This window comes from Caenorhabditis briggsae (genome assembly GCF_000004555.2).
Source record: "Caenorhabditis briggsae complete genome, chrIII, whole genome shotgun sequence".
NCBI classification, from domain to species: Eukaryota; Metazoa; Nematoda; class Chromadorea; order Rhabditida; family Rhabditidae; genus Caenorhabditis; species Caenorhabditis briggsae.
Window position 1 is genome coordinate 14,036,464 of NC_013490.2, and position 12,981 is coordinate 14,049,444.

Sequence of the window (12,981 nt, forward strand, 5' to 3'; positions counted from 1 at the left end):
ATGAGTTTTAAAGAATTTCAGAAACCAAAATTTTAAAACAACTTGAGAAAATTTTTTAACTGTTTATTTATATAATTTTTTTCTGTTCACAGAAATAAGAACTGTCACATGACTTGATAAGAACGAGTTTTTTTTCATATTTTTTAATTTGATAACAAACAAAAAATGAGGAATAAAGTTTGTTTCTCCCAAATAAGGCTTCCATTTCGGTCGGTCGAAAATCGCCGACCGCCGACCGACCACCGACCCAGCCGACCGAATGGAAGCCTTACTCCCAAAATCTTAGTCATCCAATGAGAGATTTTTAATCTTGGAATCTGAAAATCTAAATTTTAAATTTGCAAGGATTTACGAATTTCAGAGTTACGAAACTTCAGAATCTCTAAATTTCAGAATTTCCGAATCTCAGATTCTTAGAATCTCAGAATCTCAGAATCTCAGAATCTCAGAATTTCAGAATCTCAGAATCTCAGAATCTCAGAATCTCAGAATCTCAGAATCTCAGAATCTCAGAATCTCAGAATCTCAGAATCTCAGAATCTCAGAATCTCAGATTCTCAGAATCTCAGAATCTCTGAATCTCAGAATCTCAGAAGCTCAAAATCTCAGAATTTCAGAATCTCAGAATCTCAGAATCTCAGAAGCTCAGAATCTCAGAATCTCAGAAGCTCAGAATCTCAGAATTTCAGAATCTCAGAATCTAAAAATTCAAAAACCTGGAATTCTGAATCTGAGAATCTTAGATATTCAATATTTCAGGACTTCAGAATCGAAAAAAATTCCAAAATTAAAAACATTTGGTTCACCAAACTTATCCCTCTCCATTTTTTTCTCTGCGTCTCTCAAAATACCCTAATATTTCGATTTTTCTTTAAAAAAGTTCATCAAAGTCATCTCTTAAATTTCCATAAATTTTTAATGTCCTCATATATCATTGGATACTTTTTTTGTTTTATAAAATAAATTCTTCTGAATTCAAAAAAAAGAGAAAAAAGTTTGGAATATTGTGTAGGCGGATATAGCTGGATCATTATTTATATGGAAAAATGGAAATTTATCTTTTTTTGAATAACTAATGATTTATGTAAATTAAGAAGAAGAAGAAGAAGAAGAAAAAAGGGGGAACATGAAGAAAATGATTGATATTTCCTCCTTTTTCTGGAAGTTTCTTAAAAAGTTATATGAGGGAGAAAGAGGAAATAAGGGACCTTTTTTGTTTATATTTATTTTTTTTTGGAAAAAAAAATCAAACAAACAAAAGACTAAAGAATGGGAAAGATGAAGTTTTGGATTTTTCTAAAGTTGAACATTTTTTGATTTTGGCTCAAATTCTGAGATTCTGAGATTTAGAAATTTAGATTTCCAAGATTTCGAATTTCCAGATTCTGAGATTCCGAGATTCTGAGATTCTGAATTTCGGAGATTATGAGATTCTGAGATTCTGAGATTATGAGACTCTGAGATTCTGAATTTCCGAGATTATGAGATTCTCAGATTTTGAGATTTTGAGATTCTGAGATTCTGAGATTCGGAAAGTTGGAATTTAGGAAAAACAATTTTTTGTGATTTTCTGAAAAAAATAATTTGAATGTGGTGGGATTCTAAATCTCGAGGTTTTGGAATTTTGAAACTTTCAAAAAATTCGGAATTTGGAAAATTTTGGATTCTCAACTTTTCAATTTTTTGGAAAATTTCTGATTTTTAGAATTTCTGAACTTTCAGAATTCCAAATTATGGATTTTCAGAATCTCTTTTTTTTTAAATTTAGCTGTTTAGAAAACTCCCGGAATTCATATTTTAGGATTTTTTGGCTTTTTTTTAAAGAGTCTTTAACTTTTGGGATTTTCTGAAAATATGGTGATTTTCAGATATTTTGGTGATTTTCTCGAAAAAAAATTGAATTGGATTTTTGAATTTTTCCAAAATTTTCGGATTTTGAGATTATATTTTCCAGTTTGAGACAAGAAAAAACAAATTGATTTTCTAAAATTTTGACTCCAAATTTCCAGACATAGCAAATTTTTTAAACTATAAATCATGGAGAAAAATCTCAGAATCTCATCTGAATTTTCAAAAAAAAATATCGTGAGTAAAAGGAAAAAAGGAAGCAGCTGAAGAAAAGAAGAAGAGGAAGAACAAGAAGATGAATATTCCAGAAGAAAATAAAAAAATTAATTGCCATGTTTTGTAAAAAAAGAGAGAATAGAGAAGACTAATTGGGACGACGTGGATTCTGAAATTCTGAATTTTCACAAAATTCGGAAGGGAGGAGTAGGATGAACGACTCAGAAAACACAATTTTTATGAATTTTTCGGAATTTTCGAAATTTCAAAATTTGGAAAATTCGAAATTTTCCTTTTTTTTCTTCTCTTTTTTTCCGTTTTTTCGCTCTTTTATCCTAGTTTTATTAATTAATTTCAATCATATTACCCTTTCCCTTTTCATCTCCCTCTTTTTTCAAATCTCGCGCGCATTTCCCCTAGCCGCGGCCTAGTTTTCCCCTTCGATGCCGTTTTCTCTTCCACCTATTTTTTGAACAATTCTCACTTTTTCATCGTTTTCAGCTGTTTTTCATTGATTTTCACTCAGTTTTTTTTGTATTTTTCAGAAAAATGGATGCGTCGGAGGCTTTACAAAAACATGCGCAGCGACCAGACGAGTACCCGCTTACAGAAGTCACCGTGGTAGGTTGCAAACGAAAAATTGCGATTTTCGGCTATTTGAGTCGATTCGAGCGAGTTTTAAAGTGGAAAAATGTGAACATTAACCTAGTTTTAGTAGAAATGTTTGAAAATTTAAGTTAAAAATGAGGAAAATCCGAAAAATTCTGAAAATGTCGAATTTTTCCGAAAAAAAAGATTTTTCCTTCTAAAAAATGAAATATGATGCATTTTAGACTCAAATAAAGTTGAAAAACACGAAATTATAAATCAAAATCGCTATAAAATCGAAATTTCCCTCCTAAAATCCGGAATTTTCCAGAACGGTGTCGACTACCTAGCCTTCGGCGACCACGCCTTCAAAAAAGACGCACTGACAAGTCTGGAAGTGTATCCACACAACGGACAAGAGTTCTATTCGCTCGAATCGCTCGTCATCTTTCTCAAGTACTCAAATGAGGGTCACGGATTCTATGTGAAAGAGGCGGCGGCGGCCAATGTCAGAGCAGTAACCAGAATCGATCGGTAAGGACCATGGAGATCGGAAATAGGTGGAAAAGTGACTGAAAATGAGCTAGAAGTTGTCAAAGTTCGCTAAAAATCGACTTTAAATGGCCCAGAATCGAGTATGCGAAAATTCTCTTACATGACGTAAAAATGGGTTTTCTGAGACTTTTTCATATTAAAAATTGCCGGAAAATCCGATTTTTTAGCCCTAGAATAAGTTTTCAAGCCGAATTTCCGTCTTAAAGTGATCTGAAAATTCTAGAAAGAACGTCACAAACTTCCTGAAAGGCGATGGATCTGAATTCTCCGGGAATCTATCAATGGAGAGTGGAATTTCGCTGAAACAACTGACACAAGAATTCGAGCCGCCAGAAGCCAAAAAGCCACGTCTAGATGTCGATGAGGCGACGACGACGGCGCCAGCTGCTGATCAGAATGCGCAACCGGAGAAAAAGAAGGAGGAAGTGGAGATTCGAGCGCTGAATAACGATTTGACGAAGGACCGAATCGCTGAAATGAGAAGGAAGCGACAGAAGAATTTGGAGAAGGGAATTGTTAATATTGAGTGAGTTTGGGGGGAAATTTTGAACGAAATAAGCCAAAATTCATGAATTTCGAGCTTTTAAAACTTTGGAATCGACAATTTTGAACCTGAAAATGGCAGATTTGGCTGAAAATTAATCTGGAAAATGGTAAATTTCGACCCTAAAAATCCCACATTTCATATCAAAAATAGTGAACTCTGGCTATGAAAATATATGGCTAGGGTTAAAAGTTAGGTAAAATAAGCCGAAATTCATAAAATTTAAGTTTTTTTGATTTGCAAAACGTCTAATATCGACTAATTTGAACCTTTGAAAGTGTTTTTGGGGTAAAATGAGCCAAAATTCATGAAAATGGAGCTTTTAGGATCGTAAAGCGTCTAGAAATCGACTATTTTAAACCTAAAAATGGCAGATTTGGTGTGAAAACAAAATAGCTTTTCAAATGATTTTAGGACGGAAAATTGGGTAAAATAAGCCTAAATTCATGAAATTGGAGCTTTTTTGACTTGCAAAACGTCCAAAATCGATTATTTTGAACCTGAAAATGGCAGATTTGGTCTCAAAATTAATCTTGACAAATTATAGATTTTGATCCTAAAAATGCCTCGTTCCAGCTCAAAAATAGTGAACTCTGGCTCTGAAAATACATGGCTAGGGTGGAAAGTTGGATAAAATGAGCCAAAATTCATGAAACTGGAGATTTTAAGTGTCCAATATTGTGAACACGATTTCAGCTCTCATAGTACTTTAAAACTCTAAATATCGGCGATTTTCCAATCAGAAATTTGCTAAAATGGCTGTAAATCAGCTGAAATCAGAATTTCAGGAATTCCAAAAAATGGAAAATCCGAAATTCCAAAAAGTTCTAGAAACTCAGGAAAATATCCAATTTTTCCAGCGAATCTCTGTCGACACTCACCTCAGCATCTCTTCCAAAAACGCGCATCCACCGTACCCGTGAGAATGTGATGTTGGGCGTTCGAGACCTTTCGAACGTTCTCGAAGTCATTCAATCCGCCCAACGACAATGGGATATCGATGAGAAGAAGGAGAAGGTGGCGGCGGTGCATTCGATTGCTGGTGGAAGAGATCAACAGCAGCAGAGATCCGGATATTCCAGATACGCTCAGGAAGCATTCGCTCATGTAGGTTTTTAGTGGAAAAAATGAAGAAAATCGGTTGAAAATTAGCTGAAATTGGTCTGAAACTGGCGAAAATCGATGGGAAATGATCTGAAAGTTGTCAGCAGAAATGTGTCTACTTTCGCTGAAAATCGCTCCAAAAGTAAGGATTTTTCACTGAAAAATGGTCCTGAAACATGGAGAATTCACGGAAAATCGCCTAAAAATGACCCAATTTCTAGGGGAATCCCCTCTGAAAATTCCTAATTTTACAGGAAAAAACCAAAGAAATCCAAACGGAAGGCTCGTTCATCGGAAGTAATCTCACCGCGCTCAAGCAGGGAAATTCGGCGCCAAGTGAGTTTTTAAAGCTTTTTCGGAGAGGAAAAAATCTGAAAAACGATCCAAAACGCCGCAGCAAGGCCTGAAGTTTTGTTTTTGCCCCATTTATAAATCAAAAATGTCGATTTCTAAGCTCTAAAAATTAAATTTTTGATGAAAAAACGCGCGCTGAGGGCGCTCCAGAATGTATGTTTTACTTCAAAATGACCCAAAGTGTTGATTTCAGACATAGAAATCGGGCTTTCAAAGCTTAAAATACCGCTTTCGAGTCCCTAAAAATGAATATTTAATGTAAAAACGCCAAAGGCGCCCCAGCCACCATTCGCCTACAAAAATACTGGAATTTCGTTTTTTCGCCACAAAATATCGATTTTCAGTTATGAAACCCTGCATTTCAAAGTTAAAAACACCAATTTCCCTTCCTAAAAAGCGTCAAATGCGCCCCAGCCTATTTTGAACGAGAAAATGCTTCAAAACGTCTGAAATTTTGTTTTAAAGTTGGTTGAAAACAGTCGAAATGGCCAACATGGACCCAAAACGTCGATTTTTCAGTTATAGAAACTCTAAAATAGTTTTTTGATGTGAAAAAAAAGCGCTGAAGGCGCCCCAGCCACCCTTCTGAAAAATTCCGACCAAGTTTTCAAAATTAAAAAATACCGATTTCCGGTCTGAAAAAGCGCCAAAGGCGCCCCAGCCACCCATCTCCCAACCCCCCCTCGTCTTATTCCAGACCCCACATCACCATCCGCATTCCGTCCACCGATCGCACCGGTCATCCCGAAACCAACGACGTCATCTACCCTTGCCACGTCATCAAGTGGAAAACGGGCGTCTCGATCGCCGATCATCATCGTTCCGTCGGCGATGAACACGATGGTCAATCTATACAACGTTCGCGATATCCTTCAGAATTTCCAATTCGTCTCCGTCGAACAGCGGCGTAAGGAGACAAACAAGAAGCCACAGGATCTGGCGATTCAGCGACAGAAGAATGGAACTACTTGTGAGTCTTGAAAATGTCAATTTGGGCCCAAAAATAGTGTCTTATAAGCCTAAAAATGACGATATTGGCTCAAAAAGTTTGAATTTAGCGCCGAAAAAACATCAAAAATGACCTAGAAATGGACCATTTTGAGCCAGAATTTTCGATTTTCAACCTAAAATTGTTAGAACCCTATTTCCAGACAAAAATGTCTGATTTTTAGATAACATCCGAAAGACATGTTTTTCTAAAACTTGGGCATGGAAATGTCATTTTTGGACCTAAAATAGCCGATTTTAACCCATAAATAGTCTCTTCTGGTCCTAAAAATGACGATTTTGGCTCAATATATTGTAAATTTCGTACAAAAATCACTCAAATTCGGCCCTGAAAACGGTCAATATCGACCTAGCAATGGACCATTTTGAAGCCAGAGTTTTTGATTTTTAACCTAAAATCTTTAGGCAAAAAACCCCTTTGTTTCATGTATGACCTACTCTATACCTAAAAACGACGATTTTTGGCTCGAAAATGCTCAAATTTAGCTCCGAATATGGTCAATTTTGACCTAGACATGGACCCTTTTGAAATTAAATTAGTTTGGGTTTGAAATAAACTATCTTGATCGAAAAATGGACGATTTTGGTTCAAAATTGCCAAATATCGTCCCAGAAATGGACCTAAAAATCCCAATTTCCAGACAACATCCGTGTCATCGACCAGGCTGAAAAGCTGGGATCCGACGACTGGGACCGGGTGATCGGTGTGTTCGTAATGGGTGTCGGATGGCAGTTCAAAGGATGGAAATGGAACGGAAATCCGACGGACATCTTCACCCATGTGCCGGCGTTCCATCTGTACTTTGACTCGAACAAACCGTGTCCACAGGTGAGCTTCTAATAGTAAGCCTGGATTGTATAATTTCGAGGAAAATGAGCAAGAAGCAGACGAAATCACCAAATTTTCGCCTTGGACAGTCACTGAAATCCTTGAAATTCTAAATTTTGTTCTCTTAAAAACGCAGATTTTGCTTTGAAATTTATGGGTTTTTGGCTTTGAAGTTAGCCTTTATTGATCTCAAAAATCATATTCGAATTCGTTGTTTTTCGCTCTGAAAATTACTAATCTCTACTCAAAAAATGGCCAATTTGGAGCTCCAAAATTGCATTGAACATGCCAAAAATATCCAATTTTCGAATATAAAACATCATTTTTAGACCAAAAAATTTGAAATTTTCGACTCTTAAAACCCCAAAAATTGCTCTGGAAATGCCTATTTATCGTTAAAAAATATCCAATTTTTGAGTATAAAAATCCCGAATTCCGCTTTTCAAAAGGCAGTTTTGAGTCAAAAAGAAGCCATTTTAACCCAGAAATGTGTTCTTTGGGCCTATAAATTCGGAATTTTTGACTTTTAAAATCCCTAAAATTGCTCTGAAAATGCCTATTTGTCGGTTAAAAATATCCAATTTTTGACATCGAAATCTCAAAATTTTTATCTGAAAAGCTGGTTTTTAAGCATAAAAAGGCTTAGTTGCATTCTAGAAATTCAAATTTAATCCCGAAATTTGAAGTTGTCGACTCTAAAAGTGTCAATTTAAAGCTCGAAAAAACCTCCAAAATTGCTCTAAAAATGCCAATTTTCGCAGGCGAACTTCTGATTTTCCATCCTGAAAATCCCGATTTTTTAAGTATAAAACTCCCGAAGTTGAGTCTGAATAAACTCGAAAGTTGATTTAAAACGCGCCAACTTTCCAATTTTTTTTTCGCCATGCCAATTTTCAAATAAAAATTTCCAGGTCATGCAATGGAACTGTCAAAAAATCCCGATATCGGCGACAAAGCGGCACATGGACAAGGCGAAATTCCAGGCGATATGGGAGCAAATCGAGCATTTCGTCCGCAAACACAAGCCGCACCTGAATCAGCGACTCGGACTTCATTAATTTAAATTTCCCGCCCATTTTTTTCGTTTTTTTTCCACTTTTATTGAACTGTTTTTATGTCAGTCCAGTCCCATTTGAGGTCTCTTTTTTGAATTTTTCTACTTTATTTCGTTTTAAAAACCTAAAATCTTCCAGAATTTCCAGAACTTTTTCGTCTCGAGACCTGTGGGAGACTGGCATGATAATGTAAAATACACGAAAATCACCCATTTTCAGAATCTCTCTCTCTCTCTCTCTTATTTTTTACACACCTCCCTCTTTTTTTATCTATTATAATTTTTTAAAAATTGTCTTCCTTTTTTTCCCGATTTTTCTCAAAAAATCAATTTTATACTGAAAAATGCAAATTCATTTTATTAAAATTAAAATTATTATTAATTGAAAATTAGGAATTACGAAAATCGAAAAAAATGGAATCATTTAAAATGAGAGATCGAAGAAAATTACATCTAGAATTTCAGAAATTCTAAAAAGTCGAGAATTTCAAAAAAAAATCGAAAATTCCAAAAAATCGAAAATCCCGAAAAATTCCAAAATTCGAAAAACTGAAAAATCAAAAATAAAGAAATTCAAAAAATTGAAAATTCCAAAAAAATTGAAAATTACAAAATTCGAAAAAACGAAAATCGAAAATTCCAAAAAATCGAAACATTCCAAGAATCCAAAATTCCGAAATTTTTTTTTTTAAATCGAAAATCTAGAAAATCGGAAGTCTCGAAAAACTGAAAAAGACCGAAAAAATCGGAAATTCCAAAAAATCGAAAAAAACGGAAAATTAACAAATCCAAAATCATAGTTATCACCCTCCATTCTCTCTCAAAATCCTCAAAATGTGTTTCTCTGCAATCTCCACTCTCTCCTCACTATTTCCTCTGATCTCCAATTCGTTGCATCCATCGACTTCAACGTTTCCCACCGTCAATCGAGCCCCGGTCCATTCGGAAATCTCTCGTATCACCGTCCCCTGTGGTCCAATGATTTTTCCGACGAATTTCTTCTGAATCGGAAATTTTCGAATGATTTTTCCGTATTTTTTTATCTTCAAGTCTTCAGTCAACTGCTCACAATGACCGCGAATCCCTCGGAGTCGATCTGGGGATCCTTCAAAGTGAATTGGAGTTGACACATGTTTGCCATGCTGATAGGCGGAGATTCCAAGACGATTCTGAACAAAAAAATGGTCTAAAAATGGCTGAAATTGACTGAAAACAGCTAAAAATGGTCAAAATCGACAAAAAATTGGATCTTTGACAGCCTGAAAAAGTACTTTATACTTGCCCATTTTTTCTGAAACTTTCAGAGAATATAAAACAAATCTAGAGCTTCATTTTTGTAGTTGACAACTTTTCTGAAAAATCGATATCTGAAGAGATAGAGACGCAGAGAGTTAGAGTGTCTCGCCGTCTGCGTCTCGAGCTGGAATCCGTCGTATCTTAGCTCCTAGTACAGCTAGAAAAGTGAATTTTGGGGAAAAATATGTATAATTTGGACTATTTTAAGTTTAAACCGCTAAATTTTAATATATTCAGCGAAAAAAATCAGTTTTGTAGCTATACTAGGAGCTGAGATATGGCGGTGACGCTAACTGTCTGCGTCTCTATCTCTTCAGGTACCGACTTTTCAAAAAAAAAAGTATCATCTACAAAAATGAAGTTCTATATTCGATTTATAATCTCTGAAATTTTTAGAAAACATGGACTAGTATACAGTGCTTTTTCAGGCACTCAAAGCTGACATCAATTTTCTACTACCGTAACCCCCACCTCTGAACTTTTAACTTTGAATCAATTTATCTCGGTTCTTGTGAAAGTTATCAAAACGTTGTTAACTGATAAAATTTTTATCATACTATTAAAAACATTTTATCAGTTAATCTCTTTTTGATATCTTTTACAGGAGCCGAGATAATTGAGCTCAAAGTTGACGATGTCCATAAATAGCTATTCAAAATGGAGACGACGCAGACAACGAGACACTCGTATTCTGCGTCTTTAACTCCTCAGGGAGTGATTCTTCAAAAAAAGATATCAATTACAAAATTGAAGCTCTAGATTTGTTGCATAATCTCTGAAATTTTTAGAAAAAATGGAAAAGTTTCAGGAAACTATTGAAACACTCAAGATTGAAATTAATATCATTTATAATTAATATCGTAACCCCCTTTTAACTTCGAGCTCATATATCTCGGTTCCTGTGAGAGATATCAAAAGGTGGTCAACTGATAAAATATTTATCATATTATCGTCAACATTTTATTAGTTGACCACTTTTTAATATCTTTTACAGTAACCGAGTTAATTAAGTTCAAAGTATACGTAGGTTGACGCGTCACTGAGCCGTGCGGTCGTCCGCACTTGCGAGCCCTATGATTGCAGCTCATTTATCTCGGCCTCTGTGAAAGATATCAAAAAGTGGTCAACTGCTAAAATATTTATCATTTTATCATCAATGTTTTATCAATTGACTAATTTTTGATATCTCTCATAGGAATGGGGATATATGTGAACAAAGTTAACAGAGTGTTTACACCAAATTAGTCGTTTGGGGCTTATTTTTACCTTTATTAGAAGGTTTTAACTCACCCCAAGCTCATAAAGCCTCCTTCCAAATCCTTCGACATTTCGAGTTTCAGCTGGGAACAAATACCAATAGTGATGGATGGATTTTGATCTCTCGTATTCCTTATCCATCTGTTTAAATATAAATTTATCAATGACATCATAAGCCTTTTCGAGGTCTTTTTCATCCTCATTTCCTTCAATGCATATCGAATAGTGCTCTTGGTATCCACGTTCTTGGCGCACTTCCAGTGAGCAATTGCACTTTCGTTCCAGCTTTTTCAGACGTTTCTCGACTGGAATAGTAGAGGGATTCAAGAGTTTTAAATGGATATTTGAAGCAATCGTTAACTTTAAGCCAATTTATCTAGCTTCCTAAAAAAGATATCAAAAAGTGATCAACTGATAAAATATTACTGATAATTTGATAAACATTTTATCAGTTAATACCTTCTTGATATCTTCAGTAGGAGCTGCGATATATGGACTCAAAGTGAATGACTTGGATGGCGCTCTATGTTGGTGAAAGATGAGGTTTATGGGACCTTGGTATTGAAGTCAATATTAGGAATATTGGGATGATTTGAATTTTTATCCCATCCATAGACTTCTAATTGATTAGTCAAAGTAATAAATCAATTTGGAGAATTTTTGTAATTTGAAGTCAAATTTTAAAAAATTATTAACTTTCAGCCTATATATCTCGCTTCCTGAAAAAGATACCAGAAAGTAATCAACTGATAAAATATTACTGATAATTTGATAAAATTTTTATCAGTTAACAACTTTTTTGATATCTTTGAGAAGAACCGAGATATATGAGCTTGAAGTTGATGGTGTGGGCGGCTTTCGATTTGTTAACGGTAATTAGGACAATTCTATCAATTTTAAGCCATTTTTAGTCAATTCCAAAGTTTTGAAAAACTCACATTTTTTCTTATAATTTTCCGAGATCACAAAGGATCCAGATCTAGCACGCTTGGCTCTTTGGTCAGCCAAAAAACGTCGATTTTGTGCTACTTCTTCCTTGGTCCAACTTGCTGGGTCTGCCTTGACTGAAAATGGAGATTTTTGGAGTTTTGATCAATCAGAAGTCTGAAAATTTTGAAATTCCTAAATTCCAAAAATTTCAAAAACTCGAAAATCTAGTAATTGAAATATTTCAAATTTCAAATCAAGAATCAAAATTTAAAGCTTAAAAATCCGAACTTTATGGATTTCGAATTTCTGGGTTTTCTTGGAATCCTTGAATGTTTTTAAATTTCAAAAAACTTACAAAATCCACCGCCTGGATAGGAAGCCAACACCTTTTCTTCAGTATCCATTGCAAAATACTCTTTTCTGTGTTTAGCCAAAAATGTGTCTATGGCAGCATATTTTTCGATTTGTTTCAATCTTTCTGAAACATTTATTTTTTGAAAATTAATCTTAAATTTTTCAGATTTTTTCAAAATCCCAAAAATTCAAAAACTTGAAATCTCAGATTCCTTCTTTCAAGGTTTTTGATATTATTTAAAATTTCAAAAATTCAAAAACTCGAGATTTAAAATTTTTTGAATTTTTTAAAATTTCGAAGTTACATTTTTAAATTTCAAACTTACCATATTCCGAATCCGAATCCGATCTTGAATATCGACGCTTCCGTTTTCTGGAAGATTCTGGACTTTTGCTTCTTGATGATCTCCGATGACGTCGACGTCTTCTGGGTTCTTCACGACGTGGAAAATCTTCAGAATCCAAAAGAATCTCTCCTTTGACATCGTCAGCAATCTCATCTGAAATTTTCTCAATAATTAATTTTTTAAAAATTTCAGATTCCAAAAAGTTACCATATTCTAATTCTGAAGATTGACGTTTCCGTTTTCTGGAAGATTCTGGACTTCTGCTTCTAGACGATTTCCGATGGCGTCGACGTCTTCTGGGTTCTGAATCTATATGATGACGTGGCATATCCTCTGAACCCGAGAGAATCTCTTGTTTGACATCCTGAGCAATCTTATCTGGCTCCTCTAACTTGATGGCATTTTCTATCATTTTCTGATGGATTCTGAATGAAATGGATTCTGATGGATTCTGAATAAACGGTTTTATTTTTTTAAAAATTGAAAATGCCAGAGAAAAATGTTGCATAAAGGCAAAGAGTGACCATGAGTATGTTGTATACACATTCGAAAATGAGATAAGAGAGAAGGAGAGACGCAGACAGATGAGAGTGAGGAAGTCTAGCGATATGTTCGACTGATGGGGTGAAGAGAGAGGGGGTGTCTGAAGAACAGGTGTACATTATGGGAAACAATCGTTTTTTATTTTACAGGAAAT

At 34.9% G+C, this 12,981-nt stretch overlaps 2 protein-coding genes across 2 annotated transcripts; one reads left to right on the forward strand and one right to left on the reverse strand.

The window, feature by feature from the left end:
* Positions 1-2,613: 2,613 nt before the first annotated feature.
* CBG22949 lies at positions 2,614-8,104 on the forward strand (the record flags this gene model as incomplete). Its single annotated transcript, XM_045244651.1, has 8 exons — positions 2,614-2,685; positions 2,984-3,186; positions 3,431-3,733; positions 4,612-4,858; positions 5,110-5,191; positions 5,907-6,179; positions 6,859-7,046; positions 7,958-8,104. 8 exons carry the CDS (start codon positions 2,614-2,616, stop codon positions 8,102-8,104), a joined length of 1,515 nt encoding a protein of 504 aa, XP_045097723.1.
* A 799-nt stretch (positions 8,105-8,903) lies between these two features.
* CBG22948 lies at positions 8,904-12,696 on the reverse strand (the record flags this gene model as incomplete). Its single annotated transcript, XM_002642990.2, has 6 exons — positions 8,904-9,269; positions 10,687-10,958; positions 11,592-11,717; positions 11,939-12,061; positions 12,264-12,437; positions 12,492-12,696. 6 exons carry the CDS (start codon positions 12,694-12,696, stop codon positions 8,904-8,906), a joined length of 1,266 nt encoding a protein of 421 aa, XP_002643036.2.
* Between the last annotated feature and the right edge of the window lie 285 nt (positions 12,697-12,981).